This window comes from Heteronotia binoei, chromosome 3 (genome assembly GCF_032191835.1).
Source record: "Heteronotia binoei isolate CCM8104 ecotype False Entrance Well chromosome 3, APGP_CSIRO_Hbin_v1, whole genome shotgun sequence".
NCBI lineage: Eukaryota > Metazoa > Chordata > Lepidosauria > Squamata > Gekkonidae > Heteronotia > Heteronotia binoei.
Genome location: NC_083225.1, coordinates 97,619,569 through 97,644,343, shown reverse-complemented (window position 1 = coordinate 97,644,343; position 24,775 = coordinate 97,619,569). Strand labels below are relative to the sequence as shown.

At 44.7% G+C, this 24,775-nt stretch overlaps 1 protein-coding gene across 3 annotated transcripts in view; it reads left to right on the top strand.

The window, feature by feature from the left end:
• The window catches only part of DYRK1A (dual specificity tyrosine phosphorylation regulated kinase 1A), a 324,751-nt gene that overhangs the window by 283,471 nt on the left and 16,505 nt on the right, over positions 1–24,775 (top strand). For 2 of the 3 annotated variants that reach the window (XM_060234264.1, XM_060234266.1), the window contains 8 exons: positions 2,699–2,791; positions 3,138–3,326; positions 3,509–3,656; positions 9,209–9,495; positions 10,032–10,178; positions 17,337–17,477; positions 17,661–17,970; positions 18,223–18,347. In XM_060234264.1, the coding sequence (XP_060090247.1) occupies positions 2,699–2,791; positions 3,138–3,326; positions 3,509–3,656; positions 9,209–9,495; positions 10,032–10,178; positions 17,337–17,477; positions 17,661–17,970; positions 18,223–18,347 (1,440 nt within the window). The remainder of the gene's footprint in view (positions 1–2,698; positions 2,792–3,137; positions 3,327–3,508; positions 3,657–9,208; positions 9,496–10,031; positions 10,179–17,336; positions 17,478–17,660; positions 17,971–18,222; positions 18,348–24,775) is intronic. The other variant, XM_060234265.1, reaches the window with a different exon arrangement.

Sequence of the window (24,775 nt, the reverse complement as noted above, 5' to 3'; positions counted from 1 at the left end):
TTTGCTTTCCGCCTTCTCCTCCTCTGCTCATCTTGAGGCACGACATCTCAGATGTGTGAGAGAGATTGCTTTGGCACCCAGATGTGAGCTGGCCATGGAGAAAGGGCAGAAAAGCCATTATCACCTACTGTGGCCAGCTCCTTTCCTTACTGCCTTGGAAGTTTTATTTTGTCTTCTCTGCCTCCTAATAATAATAATAATAATTTTTATTTATATCCCGCCCTCCCCGCCAAGGCAGGCTCAGGGCGGCTTACAGACATGGAAAGTGCCATGATTACAATAAGTACATTATACAATAAAATACTTTAATTAAAACCACAACAGTTAAGGTGCTATAATACAAGACAGTATATATCAGGTGGCTAGGTGTCACTTCAGGATTCAATCTTGTAGGCCATTTGAAAAAGGACAGTTTTACAGGCCCTGCGGAACTGATTATAGTCCTGCAGGGCTCGAACCTCCACTGGTAATTGATTCCACCAATGGGGAGCCGTTATTGAGAAGGCCTGCTCTCGAGTTGTTTTCAGTTTGGCCTCCCTTGGTCCACGGATTTTTAAGAGATTTTGGGAGCTAGATCTCAGTGCTCTCTGGGGGATATATGGAGAGAGGCGGTCCCTAAGGTAGACAGGTCCTTGGCCATAAAGGGCTTTAAAGGTAATAACCAGCACCTTGTAATGAACTCGGAACATGATTGGCAGCCAGTGCAGCTCCTGCAACCTAGGCTGCACATGCTCCCACCGAGGTAGTCCCACCAACAGCCTGGCCGCTGCATTCTGCACTAGCTGCAGTTTCCGAGTTCGGTACAGGTGCAGCCCCATGTAGGGGGCATTACAGTAGTCCAACCTCGAGGTGACCGTTGCATGGATCACTGTTGCTAGGTTGCCACGTTCCAGGAAGGGGGCCAGCTGCTTCGCCCTCCTAAGATGGAAAAAGGCGGCTTTAGCAGTGGCTGCTATCTGTGCCTCCATTGTCAAGGAAGGCTCCAGAAGCACTCCCAGGCTCTTGACCCTGCGCACTGGTATCAGCGACGCACCGTCAAAGGCTGGTAGAGAGATCTCCTCCCCTGACCCGCCGCGACCCACGCAAAGGACCTCTGTCTTCGCTAGATTCAACTTCAGCCCGCTCGACTTGATCCACCCTGCCACGGCTTGCAACGCCCGGTCCAGGTTTTCAGGGACGTCGCCAGTCCGGCCGCCCATCAATAGATAGAGCTGGGTGTCATCAGCATACTGGTGACAGCCCAGTCCGTACCTTCGGGCAATCTGGGCAAGGGGGCGCATGAAGATGTTAAACAACATCGGAGAGAGAACTGCCCCCTGAGGCACCCCACAATTGAGTAAGCGCCTCTGGGACAGCTCTTCTCCAATCGCCACCCTTTGTCCCCGACCCTCAAGGAAGGAGGAAAGCCACTGTAAGGCTAGCCCCCGGATTCCTGCGTCGGCGAGGCGGCGGGTCAGCAGCCGATGGTCGACCATATCGAACGCAGCCGAAAGGTCTAACAACAGCAATACTGCCATGTCGCCTCGATCCAGATGTAGCCAACCATTGTGTTGGGATGAGACTGTGGAGTATTTAATCCTGAGCAGGGGCTTGCAGTTCAGGAAGCCTTGCAGCTTACCCATTTGCCAATCCCTTTGGCAGTGGCTATCTTAAGGTGGGAACCACCTCCCAACCATAACCTCTAGGAAGCATTGGCCTTGCCCACTTTCCTGGAACCTTAGGCCTACATCACATTGGGGAATGGTGTTCAGAGGAGCATGCCAAAGATCCACATATGGTTCCAAAGCCGTTGAAAAAAGTGTCACTGGGATAGATGGGTCTTCAGTGAGGTCACATAGGTGTAACTAATACAGAAGTTACAGGGTTTTCCCATTCTTGTTCTTGTTAGCCAAGCCAAAGTAAAAGATTACTCTAATGTTGAGCTTTGTTAGCTTGCCTGTTTATGATGATGATGATTCTCTGACATGTTAAATGTGAGGTACGATATAGAAACCAGTTGAATAGTATACTGAGGAAGGCAGATATGTGTGTAAAATATTTTGAAGGGGAGGACCGTTTGGTCATCTGAAATGACACAGTCCAAGAAAGGCTGTGTGATACTGGTGGGTGGGGGAAAATTATACAAGGCCTTCTCCAAAACAAAAATGTGATCTGATTCTGTTTTTTACAAAACAGCCTTTTCCTATTTGATGCAGAATGTGAGAAAAAAGGTTATTCTTATTCTATTGAATAAAATAACACCATTGTTAATGATGGTATGTGTAAAATAACTGGCCATTTTAACTTTGGTGTTGCCTTGCTCCTGGTGGCAGACATTTCCATCCAAGAGGAGGGAAGCAATTTTTTCTAAGTTCCCCTTCTTTCATTGCAGACCCTTTGTTCCCCCATACTGTTCCCACCAGCCCCTGGGAATAGGGTTTGAAAATACATAGCTGGCTGCAGCAGGAGGGAAGAAGTTGGAAAGTTCCCTTCCATGAGTAGGATCCAAGCCTATGCCTTTGAATAAATTTATGTTATTAACATTATTAACACTACCAGTAATGTAATTTAAATATAAACATATTACTTGAAAGCATGAAAAGGTTTGTTTATTCTTTTAAAAGGGCATAACCTTTTGGAGATTATGTGATCCATTTAGTTTAATGTGCTAGTCCCATCTGTTTAAAATAATTTTTGATGTTGACTTTTCCCCCTACAGAGGCGCATGCCCCAAACATTTCGTGATCCTGCAACTGCTCCTTTGAGGAAACTGTCTGTGGATTTGATCAAAACATACAAACATATTAATGAGGTGAAGTTTTCATTTTTTTATTAGCACAGAAATGATTTTACATTGTTCTTTATTGAAATAGGTTTCTGGAACTTTTTTCTAATGCCCTAAAAATCAATTGGAATTTGACCTCGCATGTTTACTTTGAATTATATTTCTAATCCTACCACAGATAAATTCAGTTTCATTCTGTGGATTCAGTAGTACTTGGTGTCCATTGCTTTTCTATAGTAAACAGGTTTTTTTTCCCTCTGTGGTCTTCAGTTTGGTGAAACAAAAATGCTGTAAAACAAAAATAATAAGTAAACACATCAGTCTACATTGTAATTGTTTCAAATTGACTTCATACTGTAATTATGCCTCTTAGGTTTACTATGCAAAAAAGAAGCGGCGACACCAGCAGGGTCAAGGAGATGATTCTAGTCACAAAAAGGAGCGAAAGGTTTACAATGATGGATATGATGATGATAACTATGACTATATTGTGAAAAATGGGGAAAAGTGGATGGATCGTTATGAAATTGACTCTCTAATAGGCAAAGGTTCATTTGGACAGGTAATGAATTCTAGCTTGAAAAATCATCATTATGTGCAACACAAACAAGCAACACATTTGGTTAATTGTTCAGAGTGTATCTCTCAGTTTCTTTTCTTTTCTTTAGATATTTTTGAGGTATTTAGATCTTAATGTGTAAATGTGAGAAAATGTTTTTATTAGTATTGTTTTTTATTATACAGGTGGTAAAGGCGTATGATCGTGTGGAACAGGAGTGGGTGGCTATTAAAATTATAAAGAACAAGAAGGCTTTCCTAAATCAAGCCCAGATTGAAGTGCGACTTCTTGAGCTTATGAACAAACATGATACAGAAATGAAATATTATATAGGTATTAAAATTATTTTTCTTTTGACTCAGTGTTGAATTGGGGGGAGATCACTGTTTTCTGTAAATAAGCATTGCCTATTTATTGTAATGTTAAGGCATTGTAGTATTCTTTTTTTAAGAATGGTAGTTGGGTTCAGATCTTCAATTACGAAGAAATAAATGCTGTTGATATGCACTTTGTGTCTGAGCCAGGAAGAATTATTAAAGAGGCCTAATGTAATTTCCCCCACAATTTTCTGGACTTTTGTAACCTTATGAATTTAACTTGGTATTTTTTCCCCCTTTTTGTATTTGGAATGGCAGTCTAGACAGAAAATATGTGAAATTGTTCTAACTGCTTTTGATAATTCAAGGCAGATGTACTGCAGAGGATTGTGATGGAAAGTGCCCTCAAGTCACAACCGACTTATGGCAACCCTGTAGGGGTTTCAAGGCAAGAGATCTTCAGAAGTAGTTTGCTATTGCCTGTCTTCATGTCATTACCCTGGCATTCCTTGGAGGTCTCCCATCCAAATACTAACCAGGGCCGACCCTGCTTAGCAGCTGAGATCTGATGAGATCAGGCTAGCCTGCGCTATCTAGGTCAGGGCCAGAGGATTGTAGCAGCCTTATCTAGAATACCATCTCAGTTAATTGCAGGTAAATTGTGGATGATATCCAGGATTTATGCCAACTCTTACAGTGATCTTACTCCATGAGGGGAGAACTTGAAAGCTTTGTAATCTCCATTTGTTTAGCAAATTGTCTATATTCAGGGGCAGTAATGATGATTTTCAAGTGAGAAATAGCTTAGTATGTTTATGCTAGGGGTGGCCAAACTGTGGCTCTTTCGCACATACTATGTGGCTTTGGAAGCCCCCATCACCTTGTCAGCTGGCTTGGAGAAGACATTTGTCTCTTTAAATCACTCATCCAAGTCAACTGGAAGCTTGGAGAATGCATTTAAAGTTAAAGTTGCTTTCTTTCCACCTCTCTCCCCCCATCTATTTCCCTCCCTCTCCCCCTAAAATGTCTGACTTTCATGTCTTGCGGCTCTCAAACACCTGACGTTTATTATTCTGTGTGGCTCTTACCATAAGCATTTTTGGCTACCCCTGGTTTATGCTTACATTAGAGATATGTTCCCTTGTTAGTGATCTTGCCTTGGCACTTTAAGTATGTTATTACTTAAAGCAGAGCAGCTAATGTAAGGTGGGCACTTTTATCACTCTTTCTACATGAGCACTATTTGCATTTCATTCAATTACTTCCTCTCTAATTTAAATACAACAAACAGTGACTGGTACAATTTAGCTTGATTAGCAATGCCTCTTGAAAGGCTGCTGGTATATCTGTAACATGAATGCCATATATTAATTCAGGGTTTGTTTTGTTTGTTGTCTTTTAATCCTCCTGTACTTTTTGTGTGGTGCTCAGCTAGTATCATCTTTGAATAAGTTCTGCTTATATAAAGTTTGGAAGCTAGTAATGATTGGCTTTTATCTATGATCAAAGCTTGGCTTTATGTAAATTCAGAATGAGGTACATTGCAGCTTTGCAATCTAAATGGCTGGCAGCTGAATTTATTCACTAGGCAGCACCCATAGGGACAGTGTTGCTAGTAGATCTGCAAGCAAAATGGTACACTGCTTGATTTCACCATCCACTGTATTTATGAGTTTCTCTGCAGTGTATGTCTTACATAACTGACCACCTCAACTCTGTGAAGTAATACTTAATGGCAGGGGTGGAATTCTAGCAGGTGCTCCTTTGCATATTAGACCACACACCCCTGATATAGCCAGTCCTCCAAGAACTTAAAAAAAGAGCCTTGTAAGCTCTTGGAGGATTGGCTACATCAGGAAGGTGTGGCCTAATATGCAAAGGAGCTCCTGCTTAATGTTAATAGAATTTATAGAATTCCACCCCTGCTTAATGGTAATAGAATTTATATCCGTGTACCTTTTGCCTTTCATTTATTAGCTGCCTTGACCAGTGCTCAACATAAAACATTGAATAATAGAACTACAAAACAAAATTACAAAACAGAATACAAAATAATTTTAAACCATAGTAGATTAACTGAAGAGGAAGAAAAGACAGTAATCATGATTGCAAGACATAATTAAATAACTTTTTAAAAATCTGATGTTAATATAAAATCCTGTAAAACCCCTTAGCATAAAAATAGATTTTAAAATCTTGATACATGATAACAGCACAACAGATTTCAAAGGCATTTTAGAGAGAACACTATTGACAGATACTTTGCCACTGAATGAATTATTTCAGGGTCCACATCTGCCAGCAGTAGGGTTGTCACCCAAGATTCTACAGGAAGTCAATGTCTATGTAAGGATCTTGGAAGGACTGAGTGACAGAATAATATAGTAATCTAGTGTCTCTGTTATATCTGATGCATAGTCTTATAATCGGTCTGACTATGGAATTTTATTAAAACACCCCCTTAGCTCTGCACCTTGGAAAAACATTTAACTCGGTTAGCGTAAAAACATACCTAAGTTTAGGGATTGTAAGAAAGCTCATATAGGAAGGAATTTTTTACGCTACACAATCCCTAATGCAAAATAGGAGCAAACACACCTTGCACAAGTTGAGGTGCTGATTTGATTTATATTTGTCACCCTCAGTCTAGCCAAGTGTAGTGCATCTTGATAGTTTGTATTATTAAGCACTGTGGAGGAAAGGCCAGTCCTCTTTAGCTTACTTTCTATATATTTTGCCCATGTACATTTATAATTGTCCACTTTAAAAGATAATGGAGCAAGGGGTGTCATATAAAAGGCTTTCAATTTCAGTTTAAAGACAGCTTTCAAAGCTCTGGACTCAAAAGAGCAGTGTTTATATTCTTTTCTAAGTGCAGTCCTTGCAACACAATTGGGGACTTCTGCAATACAGCAGAAGAACTGAAGAAGGATCTGATCCGATGATTCTGAGATTTCCTTTATCCAAATGGCAGCCCCATATAAAAATTGAGAGGTTACTTTTGCATTAAAGACTGTGATAGCCATTGGAACATACTGGCCACCTCTTAATAGTAGAACCTAAGGAGAGCTTTGGAATTTGTTTTAGCAATTTCAGTTGCTACTCTGATATGTTGTTTCCAATGAATGTTAAAACCAGGGGGGGTTTGTAGAAAAAGCCCAGCAGGAACTCATTATCATACTAAGCCACACCTCTGACATCACCATCATTTGCATACTAGGCCACACCCTCTGACATCACCAGAAGTGTGGTCATCCAGCCATGCCCACCTCAGAGTTTCTGGTGATTGATGCTGAAAGTTTTAGAGAGAATAAAGACGCTATAGTCCAGGGATGTCAAACATGCAGCTCAGGGGCCAAATCAGACCCCCAGATGGCTCCTATCAGGCCTCTGACCAACTGGCTGTCATCTGTTTCCTTCTCCCTCTCTCTTGCTCCCATCTGCATCACAGCTTGCTCTGCCAGGCTTGCTCAATTACACAGGAGCTACAAAGCAAAATCTTTATTTTCTCCATTGGCTGAGGCGCCTCCCTTGGAGAGGAATGGGGGAGGGTAGAGCTTGCTTTGCCAGGCTCTCTCAGTTGCACAGCAGAGCTACTGAGCCAAGCCTCCCTTCCTTCTATTAGCTGGGGTTCCTCCCCATCCTGGTCCCCTAGGGAAGGAAAGAAAGAGCCAGAGCTTCCTTTGCCCAGTTCCCTGGATCCCTTTAAGACCAATGAGTGCTAATGTTTTAAGCATGTTTTATTTTAAGTTTAAAAAAAAACAACTTTGTGTTTGTCTATGTCTTTTATAAAGTCTATATCTGTGCTACCTAATCTTAAATAGGGAACACACATGGCCCGACCCAACAAGGTCTCATTTATGTCAGATCTGGCCCTCACAACCAATGAGTTTGACACATCTGCTATAGTCACTCAAGCAGACAAACAGCACATGTACCTTAGCTTTAAAGCAGTTTCCAACACAGTTACCAGAGGTTGCCATGTGGCTAATTTTTTAAATGGAGGAAACAGAACACTGGGAAACTCAGGATTGTGTGTGTTTTAATTTCTGAACAAGCTCTGATGAATTAAGGAAGCTGACAGATACAAGACCATAGAAGAGTTTTTCATATACCTTCAAAAGGTGAGAAACTAATTATAAAGCAATAGTGTAAAAAGGGAAATGGTGTTTCATTTAAAATTACAAGCCCCGCCCCCAAATACTCCAGAAAACCTGGTTCTTTGGCTCGGCGATAAGGATTCTAAGAAGACCCTAGCACAAGCGTGTTGAACTTATTTGTTATGAGGGACGGATCTGACATAAATGAGACCTTGTTGGGCCGGGCCATGTCTTGTTGGACTGGTCTGTGTATGTATCTATTTAAGATTCCCAAATAAATAATCCCGAATAAATAAATAAAGATTAGGTAGCAGAGGTATAAACTTTATAAAAGACACAGACAAACACAATTGAATATATTTTTAAAAAGCTTAAAACATTAGCACTCATAGGTCTTAAAAGTGCTTTATTTGTATTTCTTACACTAATCACAGATTTGTAAAGCATCTTCCATAAGAAATTGATTATAATGAACAGAGATTTTGCAAAATCTTCTGAAAGGTCATAATTGCTCCAGATCACATGTACAAATGTTGTTATAACTTTACATTCTCCAGAGGGATAAACATGGTTTCCTATTGCTGTATTATCTCTATTGTTTGATTGAACCACTATGAATAGGGAATAGTTCAGTGTAATCCAAATAATGGTGCTTAATAAAGCAAACATTATGGCAGTTAATGAAGAACAGCTTCACTTAGAGACCATGCCATGTTTCAGTACATGTACTTCCCTGAAAAGATATGTCTATTCTTTTTTAAAGTGAAGATATGAAAAATAATCCTTTCATTACTGATAACCTTAATATGGGATACAAAGTGCAGTGGGGATGCTAGCTACTTTACTGATAGTCTTCATTTTCCAGTCATAAATTAAATTCTTCTTTACTGTTAGGGACCTTTAAGCAATTAAAATAGTTGGCTTTGCTGAGGGTATAGAAGTAATAAATGTATATTGTATTCTTTATTGTATACAATATGCAATAAATGTATAAAATAAAAAATAATTAAAAGAAGACAAAGAATTCTTATCTCCAGCTGCAACTTTTTCAAGCAACTGGGGACCTGAGACAATTAACTCTTTCAATTACTAGTGCAGATTGTAAGTATCTTTTCCATATAGCACATTAATGAGTTTACAGGAAAAGCTAGGCTGCATGGTTTGCAACTGGAGTTATTAGAAAAAAAGTAGACAAATATCTGGGAGGATGTGAGCCTATTTGCTGCTCGTGTGCCACGGCTGGGGAAACTGAGCTGCAAGAGGACAGTACTTTTACTATTCCTGGCGCATATCAAATGTGTCAGTAGTATGTCATACAAAAAGCTCATTTGACATGTACTTATGGCAACAAAGTGAATGATTGCTAAATGATTCAGTTTGGAAACCTGCAGCATATTAATAATATTCTGTAAACTATGCTAAGTATTTGTTAACTGTTCTTATTTTTAAAATACTTTAACTTTTTCAGTGCATTTGAAGCGCCATTTCATGTTCCGAAACCATCTCTGTTTAGTTTTTGAAATGCTCTCCTACAACCTTTATGACCTGTTGCGGAACACAAACTTCAGAGGGGTTTCACTGAATTTGACACGAAAATTTGCACAACAGATGTGCACGGCACTTCTTTTTCTTGCAACTCCTGAACTTAGCATCATTCACTGTGACCTAAAACCTGAAAATATTCTCCTTTGTAATCCCAAAAGAAGCGCTATCAAGATAGTTGATTTTGGCAGCTCTTGCCAACTTGGACAGAGGGTGAGTATTCATTAAGCATTAACATGGACCTAAAGAAATTTGAAGAGTGGAATAAATCTCATTGTATTTCTGTAAATCTATTCTTGTTCATTCTTTAATGTAAAATGTGTATGGAAAAGAGATTTGAACCAGTCCTTTACAATAACAGAAGGGTTCTCAGGGTTACTGTGTGTACTTTCGAAAGATGTTCTTAAAAATCTGGAATGCATATTCATTTGGATCTGGGATTCTATGAGAATAAGACATGATGTTGGTGCTGTAATTTTAACACCAAACAGGTATAAAATACACAAGAATGGCAATAATTTTATTAATCTCAAATGTTACTCTAAGGTTTTTTGGGGGTTTTTTTTACTATGCCAGTTTGTCAATTTTATTAAAATGAAGTGTCTTGTAACTTTTATTCAAATAACATTTGGATAACATTTTTATGTTTTTAAATATCTGCATATTGTAATTTTCTGTTGTAAACCACTGAGCATCTGAACCAGAAATGTGCTTCAGGTCATTTAATATATATATATTTTTAACTGCAGATATATCAGTATATCCAGAGTCGTTTTTACCGATCACCAGAGGTGCTATTGGGAATGCCTTATGATCTTGCAATTGATATGTGGTCCCTTGGTTGTATCTTAGTAGAAATGCACACTGGAGAACCTCTGTTCAGTGGAGCAAATGAGGTATGTAGTGCTGCAAAAAGCAGTGATCTAATTAAATGTATTGCTGTTAAAGTAGATACAGTTAGCATCATTTGGGATTGGCAGTAAATGATTGTGCATAGCTAGCACTTGCTTTGCACCTGTGAGAAAGAGATTCAGTGTTCCAAACAAGTGAAACCACCATGATTCATAGCTTGGTTCAGTAGGGATGATAAGATTTCTGCTGATCTTCTTTTGTGGTCTCTGTGCTTCACACTCATGGGATAGAGCACCTGCGCTGATCCCTGAATCGGTACCTAAAAAGCCCGGGATTTTTTCGCACGGCACCAGTGGGCATACACAGGCGTCCCAGTATGCATGCTCACCGGCACCAGCACGAGGATGCCTCCAGTTCCTTCTTGACCGTCACGTTGAAAGGATCTACTTTTGACTGCTCCTGTCGGTGCCTGGTAATCTGTTGAGATTTCCTCTTCTTGCCCGTTTGTTGTTTTCTAGTTTCTAGTTAATAGTTGATAGTTTATAAAGACAAAAAAAGTCTTTGTGTTGGACTTTGCCCCTCAGGGCTTTATTTCCCCCTTCCCTCATGGGCTCTGGTCCTATGGAAAGGCGTTGGGTTTCTTCAAACGTTGCTTGAAGTGTGGCAGCAACATCGCACCCCCTGATGGTCACTCCCTCTGCTTGTTGTGCCTGGGCGAGGGACTCCATGTGGACTCGTGCCCGTATTGTTCGAGGTTTTCGAAACAAACCCGAAAAACAGGGCGGCAAGGTTATCGGCGGCTTTAGTCGAGTAGACTCTTTGTCCGCCAAAAATGGCACCAGGCCCGTCGGTATCAATGGGGGACGCTACCCAGACTCTGTCTTTGACATCGGTCAATCCATCGTCGCCAGTGCAGACGGGTATGCTGATGGAGCGGGGCCGACCCACAAAACGACCCTCTGAAGGGTCAGTGGTGCCCACGCCAACCAAGAAATGCCGGAATGATTCGGGGACCCGATCGTCCCTCCCGAAGAAGCTTAAGTCGAAGGAGAAGCGGAAAAAGGACAGACTTTCCTGCATTCTTTCTCAGGATGCTTCGGTGGAGTCTGTGTCAGCGCAAGTCGCTCCACCTCAGAAGATTCTGGCTTCTCCCAGTCCCCGAAATCCTTCGGTATCGAGAAGCCACAGTTCGCAGCTGCTTCAACTTTCGGTATCGGAGCAGGAAATAGATCTGACACAACGGACCCATTCGTCCAGGTTGGGGTCGCGTCATTGGAGCGACAGTGGTTCGGTGTCGGAAGTCGAGTCTTCGGCTCTGAACGAACCTTTAGCGCTGCTTCCGCCTATTACCACTTCAGGATGGAGAAAGCTCGACTCGAGTGCTGTGATGTGTCGTTTTCCACCACCTCCAATGTGGGACCAACGTCAGTGGCCTTGCTGTTATGGACCGTACCCGTATCCATCGCCATACCCCTGGTACCCTCCCCGTGAGTTGCCGGAATGTGACCAGCGATCGGAAGCCTTGCACTTCTCAAGGGTTTCGCATCACTCCACCATTCGTCATGCACCCTCGGCATCGGTGTCGATTCCCCCTGAGAGACGCAGGGAGCCGTCTGGGGACCTGCAGACTCATCCGTTGGTATCGCTCTGGTCACCTGAAGGTGCTTCAACCCTGATACTATCTGAGCATTCGGTGTGAAGAGAGTCTTCGACATCAGACTCTGAGGTCGTACCGATGATCCGGATCAAGCAGCGGAACCTTCTCCAGATTTACATATTGCTGAGGACCTTCCCATATCCCCCTCGGAAGATATCAAGTCTTATGGGGATCTGGTGAAACGGATGGCACAGTCTCTCTCCCTTCCAGTGACTGAAGTTATTCTACAGGCTGTGAAGGAGCCTTGGGCGAAGCCGGCGTCCACACCGATCTTGACACGTCACCTGGACCACATGTACCGTGTTCAGGAGGCTGGTGCTGAGTTTTTGTTTTCCCACCCCAAACCCAACTCGATGGTGGTTTCTTCATCTTCAAGGGCACGTAAGACCCATTCTTCCCCACCTGATAAAGAGGGCAAGAAAATTGACAATGCTGGCAGACGATTCTACTCAGCGGGAGCTTTGGGAGTGAACATCTCAAACTACCCCGCTTGTATGGCTCGCTACCAGTATGCGGTTTGGGAGTAGCTCACACCGTTGATGTCATCCCTGAGTGAGAAAAAGCGGGCTTCGCTGAAGAAGTTGCAAAAAGAGGGATTTGCCGTAGCCAAACAACAGCTGGCTGCGTCAAAGCACATGGTGGATGTCTCTGCAAAGACCCTCACTTCTGCAGTCTCTCTGCGCCGTCACTCTTGGCTATGGTTTACAGCTCTCCAGCCTGACACCAGGGCCTGTGTTGAAGATCTTCCCTTCGAGGGTGAAGGTCTTTTTAGTTCTACCACTGACAGTGTCCTTCAAGAGATGGACAAAAGTATAAAGACCTCAAAGAATCTTGGTGACCCTGCATCTACTAGGGCCCGTAAGCCTAAGCAGTGGCACAAATCTTGGCCCAAGAGGCCTTATCAGAAATTTTCCCCTGACCAATCCTGGAGACCTCGCTCTTCACAGCCGGAGAGTAGATCTCCTTATAGGGGAAATAACAAATCTAGGTTTGCTTCAGCTTCTGCGAACACCAGCAAATCTAAGGGCTCTCGCTAGCTGAAGCAGGGCCTTTGACTTTTCTGCCGCACACATTGCCACCTCTCTTTCTTCTCACATCCGCCTCCATCTACCAGCTTGGGAGTCCATCTCCACAGACAGAAGGGTTCTCTCCATCATTTTAGAAGGCTACAAGATAGACTTTGTTCAGGTTCCGACTCAGTCAGTGATTGTTACAACACCTCCTTCCCTCCCTCTGCTAGAGGAAGTCAGCAACCTCTTGCAGAAACAAGCCATAGAACCGGTTCCGGTAACAGACAGAACTGGGGGGGGGGGGGGGTTCTAGTTATTTCCTGGTCCCCAAACAAGATGGGAGATTGAGACCAATCATGGACCTTCGAAATCTGAACTAGTTTATCGTGTACCAGAAATTCAGGATGTCTACTCTGCAAACAATCCTTCCCCTCATCAACCAAGGGGATTGGGTGGCAACGTTGGATCTCAAGGATGCCTACTTCCATATCAGCATCCATCCATCTTACAGGCATTTCCTCCGGTTTGCTATAGGCTCCAACCATTTTCAGTTCAAAGCCCTTCCATTCAGCCTGTGCACTGCACCGCGGGTGTTTACCAAGATGATGAGTGTTGTAGCCGCACATCTTCGGCTCCAAGGCATAGTAGTTTTTCCGTATATCGACGACTGGCTCCTTGTGGCGGATTTGGAAGAACGTCTCTCCGGCCATATTGCAATCACTCTTTGTCTTCTTCACACCTTAGGTCTGCAGGTCAACATGAAAAAGTCCCATCTCATACCATCAAGGACAGTTCAGTTTATCGGGGTTCTGCTGGACACAAACCTTCATCGTGCTTTTCTGCCTCAGCAGAGAGCAATGGACATTTTCAATCTCCATCTTTTTTCAAAGCTGGAAATGGGGCACAGCACAACAGCTGCAGCAGATGCTGGGGCTGATGGCGGCAACTACCAGTGTGCTGTTGTTTGCGAAATTGCATATGAGAGGGCTTCAACTTTGGTTCCTCGGAAAGTTTAGGCCTTTACGGGACTCACCTCAAAAGAGGTTCATGATTCCACCATCAATCCTTCGGGCCATGGAATGGTGGACATCCAGAGACAACATCTGTCAGGGAGCTCCCTTCCATTTGCCTGTGACGACAGTTACGATCACCTCAGATGCGTCTTTATGGGGCAGGGGTGCTCACATGGACTCTCTGTGTATGGGAGGGCCTTGGCCTCCACAACTGACTCGTTATCACATAAATATCTCGAATTGTTGGCAATTCATTTCACCCTTCGGTCCTTCCATCCTCTGGTGGTGGGGAAGGCTGTGGCCCTGTTGACGGACAATGCTACAGCCCTTTGTTATGTCAACAGGCAGGGCGGAACAGTCTCCCGACGACTCTGTGCGCTAGCAATAGAACTGTGGATGGAGTGCCTAGAGTATGGCATCTATGTGAAGGCTGCGCATCTTCCAAGAGTATTCAGTCTGCAGGCGGATTCATTGAGCAGAGGAGCAGCATCTCCACACGAATGGGAGATGCAGTGGCACTTCCTTCAACCTGCGTTCCAGCTCTGGGGGTATCCTCAGGTGGATGTTTTTGCCACAGCACGGAATCGGAAGTGTCCCCTGTTCTGCACCAGGGGAGGATCGGACCCAGAGTATTTAGGAGACGGCCTGTTGTTCCCGTGGAACGATTGGTTCCTGTATCTGTTTCCGCCTCTTCCGCTGCTGACAAAAGTTATCAACAAAATAGGGAGAGAGAAACCGAGGTGCATTCTAGTCACACCGTGGTGGCCTTGGCAGAACTGGTTCCCGATTTTGCTTTGTTTAGCGAGGAGAGTTTTCTATCAGTTCCCAGCGGAACCGGACCTTCTGTCAGCCCAGGAAGGACAAGTGTTTCATCACAACGTACCTCACCTGAAGCTGATGGCGTGGTTCATCGACCCTGTGAATTCTCAAGCAGACTCCAGCACATCTTTCTAAATAGTAGAAAGTTATCTACCCGTGCTTCCTATGATAGGAAGTGGGGGAAGTTTCTTTGGTTTTTGACTGACCCTATAGTCTAACACCAACGGGTGGGCCTACCGGTGATTTTAGAGTTTTCGTTGTCCTTGGTGGATGCTGGACTTTCCTTTTCTTCTATTAAAATTTATTTATCAGCAACCATGAATCTGTCGAGGGGCATTCAGTTTTTGCTCACCCTCATTCGAAACAGTTTATGAAAGGACTGGTCAGGTTGCATCCTCCATCTAGATCACCTCCACAGTTGTGGGATTTGCTGTTAGTATTGGATAGGTTGACTAGGCGTCCCTTTGAACCAATGGCAACCTGTTCCCTACAGCTTCTGTCCTCGAAGACTGCATTTTTGGTGGCAATCATGTCAGCACGCTGTGTAGGGGAGCTCATGGCTATGCGTTGTGACCACCCATACTTAGTTTTTCATGAGTCTGTGTGGAGAAACGCCATCTTGATTAATGTTGGTGCTTGGTTGGAGGGGAACATGAAACTACTAGGCAGGGTGGGCAGCCTAGCCTTCCATTCACTCCACCCCCTCCCTTCTGGAGTTAAACCAGCAACTCTAGGGGGAAAGCCTCCTAGAGGGGCAGGAAGTTCTTTAGCCTTCCCCTCATTCCCTCCTCCCTTCTGGAGTTAAACCAGCAACTCTAGGGGGAAAGCCTCCTAGAAGGGCAGGAAGTTCTTTTATTTAGTTGAGTTAGGCAGGAAAAAGTGAGTTTTTCAGCTGGCGCTGAAGGAGAAAGGTTGGTAGCCTGGGCTCCTGCCTGTGGGGGTGGCCCCAAGGCAGTCATTCAAAAGGTAGGGCCAGTTTACACCAGGGATGAGCAGATGCGTTTGAATCCACCTTTTATTTGCCCTTCTTGTTGCTGATCAGGTGCTGTGCTAAACTTTTACATGTAACTGTTTTTGTTTTTGTTTTTTATTTTCTTTCTCTTCTTATTAAACATTTTTTTTTCTGTTTTGAATGCTGGCAGTCAAACTCTGTACCACATAGATCCCGACCTCTTAGACCACGCTGCTTTATGAAGAGGGCCCCGGGGAAGGCATGCAGTTGGATAAGGTGCCAATCCTCCAGGGGTTCCCCGAAGAAGTGCTGTGGTCTCTGTGATACCCAAGTACAGGGTGGCAGAGGACCTTGAGGCCTGGCCTCATAGCTGGAGAGGGGGATTGGGAGTCCTGTTCCTCTCAATCTGAACCCCTAGACTGAGCAGGTGGTGGCAGCAAGCCCAAGTGGCCGGAGGAGAAATAGCTCCCTCCAGGAGTTGGCGACTCAATAGGGAGTTGACGGGACCGGGTCTGAAGGCAGAATCGGGCCTGTTCCGTCACAGTCTGGAGTGTCGTTGGCTCCTGATGTTTCGTTTCTTCCTAAGATGGTTTTCCCAGTTTCACCTTAAGTTGGACGTTTGGTTACCTACGTTTTATCCCATGCCTTCCTCGGACGAGGAATATCGGTGGCACGCTTTGGATGTTAAGCGTGCATTACTTTTTTACTTGAGTCATTCTAAGAGTTTTCGTCAGGACCAGCATCTTTTTGTTTCCTATGCTGCTCCTAGATTGGGTTCAAAAATTTCATCTCAGCGGCTTTCGAAGTGGCTTACTGAGACTATTAAGCTGTGCTACTTGCTGGCGAAGAAGCCGTTGCCTGGACCCATTCGTGGATACTCTACTAGAGCGATGGCAACGTCGGTGGCGTTCCTGAAGGGTGTTTCTTTGATGGATGTGTGCAAGGCCACCACTTGGTCCTCTTCTCATGCTTTCATGAAGCATTATGCCCTGGATGTGCATGCTCATCAGAGGACTCGTCTGGGAGCTTCAGTGCTGCAAGCTGTCTCTTCTGGTTGACTGTCTTCCCGCCTCCAGGTATGTCTGGCTTGCTAATTTCCCATGAGTGTGAAGCACAGAGACCACAAAGAAGATAGACAGGTTGCTTACCTGTAACTGTAGATCTTCGAGTGGTCATCTGTGCATTCACACTACCCGCCCTGCTTCCCCACTGATGACGGCCTCCCTATGGTAGGGGCTTCCAGCGGTCAAGAAGGAACTGGCGGGATCCACGCTCTGGCGCCAGTGAGCATGCATGCTGGGATGCCCACGCATGCCCACTGGTGCTGAGCGCAAAAAAATCCTGGGCTTTTTAGGTACCCATTCGGGGACTGGCATGGGCGCTCTGTCCCATGAGTGTGAATGCACAGATGAGCACTCGAAGATCTACAGTTACAGGTAAGCAACCTGTCTTTCTGTCCATTAGGTTTCAGTTCCTCTAAACTTCTGATGATTCAGCTTGTAGTTCAATATTCATGACTTTAGTAGATTAGAACCCATCTCGGAGGGACAGTAAGGGGACAATAGTTGAGGAAGAAAGGATCCTATGATCAGGATTTGCTACAATGAACAATTGAAGGAACAAGGGATGCTTGATTTGACTGCAAAAACTAATCTAACCAGAATTTGCGATCATCTTTAAATTTTAGTTCCTGCTTTATTGCCTAGTACTTAAGTTTTATGGGCTTTTCCCCATTTGTTTTTTTCAAATAGGTGGATCAGATGAATAAAATAGTAGAGGTTTTGGGTGTAGCACCTGCACACATTCTTGATCAAGCACCAAAAGCAAGAAAATTCTTTGAGAAATTGCCAGATGGCACTTGGAACTTAAAGAAGACCAAAGATGGGAAAAGGGTACGTTTATCTTGAACTTTTTAAATACATAGTCTTATTTTCAACAAGATGCATAGAATATTTAAAATATGGTGAATGGTGTTTTGAGAACTGATCATTTTTACAGCTTTTTTTCTTTGCTAAATTGAGGTGTGACGAACTACTCTATATTATCATTACATTTAAGGAACTTCTTTTTCCCAGCAGGAGTACAAACCACCTGGAACTCGTAAGCTTCATAATATACTTGGAGTTGAAACAGGAGGACCAGGGGGTCGTCGTGCTGGGGAATCGGGTCATACCGTAGCTGACTACTTGAAGTTCAAAGACCTCATTTTAAGGATGCTTGACTATGATCCGAAAACCCGAATTCAACCTTACTATGCCCTGCAACATAGTTTCTTTAAGAAAACAGCAGATGAAGGTACAAACACAAGTAACAGTGTATCTACGAGTCCTGCTATGGAGCAGTCGCAATCTTCAGGAACCACCTCTAGCACATCTTCAAGCTCAGGTATATTCTGATTGTTCCCTTCTTATTTTAGAAACATACTAAAATAAGAATGTTTTATGGATTGAATTTATTTAAAAGAATTTATCTCTTATCTTAAATTTGTCCTTAAAAACAAGCTTACAGTTAGCACCTCAGTTTTCTTTCTTTATAGGGAATCTCTTAATTTAGTCTTGCGTTTCCTTCTTAGGAAAGCTTCCTAATGGTAATTATTATACTTTATTTTTCATGTATTTCTTTTTAAAATAACCATAGGTGGCTCTTCTGGAACAAGCAACAGTGGAAGAGCACGGTCAGATCCTACACATCAGCATCGACATAGTGGTGGACACTTCACTGCTGCTGTGCAGGCTATGGATTGTGAAACACACAGTCCACAGGTAAGACTCTAGAAAGAACTCTCTGTCGTCATTGTGGCTTCTTTGCAGTTCCACATGGGACTTCACAGGCCTATTCCGAAGGTTTACTAGAAAGTTATTTTCTTTTAGTGCTTTCTAAAGTGCTAGGAGTGTTCCCCCTTTCCTATCAGACCAGTCTTTCCCACCTAAACCATCATGTGATCAGGGAATGTGGTGCACTCCTTCCCTCAGTCCTTTCTTCATCACCCTGGAGGTAGGATGTGTTTTTCTCTACTAGTAGGTCCTTCACAGGCCTTGTGGAGATCTATTTTTTAGGCTAACAATCACTTAAGGTACATCCTTGTACAAGTTTTAACTCTCTTCATTGTCTTCTGTCAAGTTCATCATCTCAGTTAATATGTTCCTTCTCAGGAAGTGTACCATGTGCAGTACCAAAACAGCACTTACAATTATTCTTTGTGCTTACTGTGTTTGGGCAAATGCCATAATGTCAGGACTTGTGACACATGCAAACAGTTCTCCAGTGATCTTGGATAGGGCAGTCTCAACTTCTGAGAGATGCTCCTCCATAAAGACAGACAGGGTCACCAATCTTTGTGCGATTTCTGGAGGGGAAGGGATCCTCTCTTGGATCCCAGTCTTCAGCCCTGCTTTAAGGCAGATAGACATTGTTGGCTGCACACCATTAAAGTGCTATAATTCCTACTCTCCTTTTTTAGTTTTCTTCAGTGTATCTTTGTCTTCATCTGTTTCCTCTGCGGAGAGATCAACCAGGAAATGGGAAGGACATTGAACTCCCCACGCCCCCAAGCTTGATCAGCAGTAGAAAGAATGGGGAACCTTTTGTAGTGATGGGAATTCTTCCCCCTAGCACCTTCATCCCCCCACGATCTCCAAAGCCATGGGGTTTCCAGCCCTCAGGCCAGGAGCTTCCCCAGTCACTCTCTTAATAGGAATGTCAGTGGCTGCCACATCAGAGCACCCAAGTCCACCACATGGCCTCTAAAAGCTTACTGGATCAGCTGAATTCAACAAGCCTCAGTCTTAGCTGTACCACAAGCCCTCCACTGACCTTCTGAATCCCGGTAAGAAGGGGCCCTAACTAGAAGCTCCTTGGTGGGTATTTTTACTCTCTCCCCCCCCCCCCATTTTTTTTAAGTGGGGAATGCTTGTGCAGGCAGACCTTTCTGAACCTGTGCTTCAGGATAGTATGGCCTCTAGTTTTGTTCTCCCCACCTCCCCCTCCCAGGTCTGCGCACATAGTTCTCAACAGGTCTGACCTGGCAGAAATCCCTGCTCTGGACCTCTAAGAGGTTCATGCTAGGGTAATCTCCTAGTCTGGATTAAGGAGGAAATGCAGAGATAAATTAGAGAAGCCATTTCTCAGGATATTCCAAACTTGAGGGACCCCTCTAAATCTCCTAGTAGATCTGGACATCAATCTCCCTCAAGTAGTGCATCATGTAGTCAAAGGGCAGATAGAATCTCCCACTCTTCTCAACCCAAAAGAAGAAGAACCAAGCCCTCTCTTGTGCCATGAATATGTGGAATTTGAATGTTCTGATTTTTCCTCACCTAAGGGTGAGCTATCAAATGAGGAATAATCTGTGGTCTTGTCTATGTAGACTTGTCTTTTCCCACAGGAAATTTTTTACAAGATCCTTCCAAAAGTGCTATCCATTTTGGAGTTTCCATTCAACAACAAAGAGGTAGAAGCACATGACCCAAGCAACCCAGCTGGTTCTGCCAGAACTTTCCCAGAATCAGGGTAGTTTCTCCTTGGGATTCCATTCCCTTCTGTTTTCAGTAAGGTGGTCGAGACTGAATGGGAGTCACCAGCAAGACCTAAGTCAAATCGTCCTATCACCTCCAAGTTCTATTCCCTGGTACCAGTTGCAGCAGAATACTTCAAACTACCACTAATAGACAATCCTATGGCTAGTCTGTGCTCCAGTTCTGTTTTTCCTGCAGAGGCAGATGGTCTCTCCAGGTTTACTGCAACAAAAGGACGGAATAGTCCCTGTGTAAGAATTTTGAAGCTTCTTCAACTTCCCTCAGGAGGTCCACAGAAAGCTCCCTTTTTGATAGGGCAGTCTACTCTTGGGCTTCAAACCTCTCGGTAGATAGTATGAAAGAAAAGCCTCAGGGTGACAAAAGACTTGAGTACTTAACAACACTCTAAAGCAGTAGCCCCCAACCTTGTTGGCACCAGGCACCAGCCCCTGGGCCACCTCCCCCCACCGTGGCCCCAGGGCCAGCAAGGTGGTGGCACCAAATTTGGCTTCCCCTGCAGCGCCTCCTCCCCCCCTCTGTTTTCACCATTTTTAGGCCAGGGAAAGGGCAGTGAAGCACCTCCCAGGCTCTTTAAAGGCCGACCCCCCTATCAGCTGGTTGGTGGAGAAAACTGGCAGTAGCGGCAAGCACCCTGCTGGAAAAGCGGCACTGCCCTTGTCTCCTCCCCACTTCCTTCCCCATGCCCAGGAAGGGAAGAGGCAAGGGCAGCGCCACTTTTCCAGCAGGTCGCTCGTCACTGCTGCTGCGGTTTTCCCCGCCGATCAGCTGATCGACGGGGAGGGGTTGGCCTTTAAAGAGCTGGGGAGGCACTTCACCACCCCTTCCCTGGCCTTAAAATGGTGAAAATGAAGGGGGGGAGGCTGCACGGCCCAGTGGCTAACATTCTGCAAACTGGTATCGGTCCAGGGGTTGGGAAGCCCTGCTGTAAAGTATTTAAACTCTGTAATTAAGAATAATATGTAAAGTAACAAAGCAAGGAAAATTCTGGAAACAACAAAGTAAAGGGGGCATGGTGTTGCTGATCCAGGATTCTTATTCCTTTAGGGGGCCCCCTGACACAAAGATTGCCAGCGCTGAATGTGTGGGCCTTATGTGGGAAGCCATGGAGAGCTTGACCATTTGGCTGGTGTACTATCCACCTAATACCCCAGCCAATATCCTGCCTGGCCTGATGGAGGCGGTGTTTGCGTGGTCATTGGAGTACCCCAGACTTTTAGTTCTGGGAGACTTCAACGTCCATGCTGAAGACACGGCCTCCTTGCAGGCTAAGGAGCTAGTATCATCCATGGAGACACTGGGTCTTTACCAATTTGTTTTGGCTCCCACATATCAAGCGGGACACATGCTGGATCTTATCTTTGCCTCAGGGATTATGGTGGACTGTATTACCACGGATGTGGTGCCATGGTCAGACCACGTTGCCTTGAAGGCCCGGCTATTTGCACCTAGCCCTCCCTGTTTAGGCAGCAAGCGCATTTATGCTGGCCTGCGGAGCCTGATGGAGCCTAATGCGTTCCAAAGGGCTCTGTGGGATCCAATTCCTCCTGGTGGCCCATTAGATGGTCTAGTGGAAGACTGGCATGACCATCTTTCCGCAGCCATCAACGTGGTCGCCCGCCAACTCCTCTTTGCCCTCGATAACTAGCCCCTTGGTATTCCTTGAAGCTGAGGCAGATTAAGTGAGAGAGTGTGTGGCGAAGAGTTCACGACGAAGAGCTTGCGATGAAGTTTCAAGAGCATCCTATAGGTCCTTTGTTCAGACCTATAGGATGACTTTGAATGTCGCAAAGAAGGAGTTCTATGCAGCCTCCATTGCATCTGCAAAATCACACCCAGCAGTTATTTAGATTAATTCTTTGCCTCAAAGCATTCCAAATGCTAGGGAATTGGCTATTGGCTGTGAGGCTTTTGCGAATCATTTTGCAGATAAAATCTAGTCGCTCTCCCATGACCTCCCAGCTACGCTTGATATAATACGTTAACTGGAGGCCCCTTGCCCGTCTCTGGGTCTGGTCTTGGACCAGTTCAGCCTGCTCTCTCAGGAGGAGGTTGACAAGACCCTGGTGGCTGTGAAACCGACCACCTGCCCCCTTGATCCCTGCTCATTGTGGCTGGTAAAAGTCAGTGGTGATGAGGAAGGGATTCCCTTGCGGGAGATTATCAACACTTGCCTGTTATCAGGGACATTCCCGTAGACTTTAAAGGAGGCAGTGGTTTGCCCTCTCCTGAAGAAACCATCTTTGGACCCTACGGTCCTTACTAACTACTGCCCAGTATCGAATTTACCGTTCCTCAGCAAGGTAGTGGAGAAGGTGGTGGCAACGCAGCTCCAGGCTTTCTTGGAGGAAACTGACACCCTGGACCCCTTCCAGTCCAGCTTTCACCCCGCCCATGGGACAGAGACAGTGCTGGTTGCCTTTGTAGATGATCTCTAGAGGCATCTGGATCGTGGCGGCTTGGCGCTGCTGATACTGTTTAGATCTGTCAGCAGCATTCAATACAGTCAACCATGAGGTTTTGGCCCACCACCTCACCGATGCAGGGATTCGGGGATTAGCCTTACAGTGGCTGACCTCCTTTCTCCATGGTTGGGGACAGAGGGTGGCTCTCGGGGTGGGGGGAGGAATTGTCCCAGTGGCACCCACTAGAATGTGGAGTGCCGCAGGAGGCAATCCTTCCCCCAATGCTATTTAATATCTATATGTGCCCCCTCGCCCAGATAGTCCGAAGATATGGCCTGAGTTGTCACCAATATACTGATGACATTCAGCTCTATCTGCCCAGACTCTGCCCCTGAAGAACTGGGTGGGATATTGCAGGCCATGGCTGGTTGGTTGCGTCAGAGCTGGCTGAAACTGAATCCATCAATGGTGGAAGTCCTGATGCCATCGACAGAGGTGAAGAGCCTGCAGGTGTTCCTGGATGCCTCTTTATCTATGGAGGCATAGGTCACCGCCACTGCAAGGGCCGCCTTTTCCCATCTGAGGCGGGCCCGACACTTGGTCCCCTACCTTACCTTCCATGATCTAGCCACAATGATTTAAGCAACGGTCACCTCCAGATTAGACTATTCTAACGCTCTCTAGGTGGGGGTTCCCTTGACCCTGCTCCGGAAACTCCAGGGGTGCAGAACGCAGCAACCCTGTTGTTGGCATCAAGGTCTGCGTGAGCATGGATGCATCCGGTGCTGTGCGAACTGCACTGGATACCTCTCGAGTACCGGATCTGATTCAAGGTGTTGGCCCTTACCTTTAAGGCCCTTTATGGCCAGGGGCCTGCATATCTTCAGAACCGCCTCTCCCCATATGAACCCCCCTGGACTCTGAGGTCTGCTGCTCAACATCTTCTCATAGTCCTGGTCCTAAGGATGCCCGGCTAGCTTCAACAAGAGCCAGGGCCTTTTTGGTCTGGGTCCCTACCTGGTGGAATGAGCTCCCGCTGGAGATCTGGGCGCTGTGGGACTTAACAAGGTTTCACAAGGCCTGTAGGACGGAGCTCTTCCACCAGGCTTTTAATTAATCCAGTGGGCGTCCTTTGAAATTCATCACTTCCAGCATTTCACCATTATGGTGTTATGTTATGCTGTTAGCCATCAGCCACATGCTGTTTACCACCTTTGTCTGTAAGATTGTTTACTGTGCTGCTCCTGTTTCATAATGTCTGTTTTTATGATATTATTTTAAGTTTGTTTTATTGTTGTAAGCCAGTCTGAGCCCGCTTGTGGTACAGGGCGGGATATAAATCTAAAAATTTAATTTAATTTAATTGATACAATATGCAGTAGCTCAGTATAAATGCAGGTTGCTCTTAACAAATAGATATCAAGCCAGTTAAAAAGTGTGGCTCAGCCAACACTGTTCTTCTCTGGCCACTTCAGACTTGGCCACCTTAAGGAAGCAGAGCTGTAGCGGTGATCGATAATATCTGGTTTAGGGTAGCTTTAGTCTTCAGCTCGCATAAATCTCAGAGCAGTAAATAAATGTCATAAATAAATTCCAAGAGGGCTGAGTCTAGAAGGATCATATTTCAATCCAAAGGAAGGTAATAGACATCCTAACAGCTAGAATTTTTTTCCCCTTTTGGAATTTATTTCAGACATGGGGACATTGCTCTGAGATTTATATGTTGAAGACTTAGACTACTCGAAACCAGATATTATCCATCACCGGTACAGCTCTGCTTCCTTAAGGTGGTCAAGTCTGAAGTGGCCAGAGAAGAATACTGTTGGCTGAGCCACACTTTTGGACTGGCTTGATATCTTTTAAGAGCAACCTGCATTTGTACTGAGTTACTGCACTGTGTCACACTGCATATTGTATTACTTTGTTGTTTGTAGAATTTTCCTTGTTACCGTAGGCCTTGTTACTTTATATATTGTTCTTAATTACAGATGTTAAATACTTTAGAGTGTTAAGTACTCAAGTCCTTTGTCACCCTGGGACTTTTCTTTCATTCTATAGCCATATAATTACCCCAGGTCTCCTTTGCTTGTTGATTGCCTCTTGGTAGACAGTGACATTTCTAAGGAACTGAAAGATGAACTAAAGAAGATTGCCCTTGCAGCAGCTTTCTCTGTGGATGCTTCACTGGATGCAATCCAACTGTTGGCCACAGCTATGACTTCAGATGTCACTGCCAGACAAAATACTTGACTT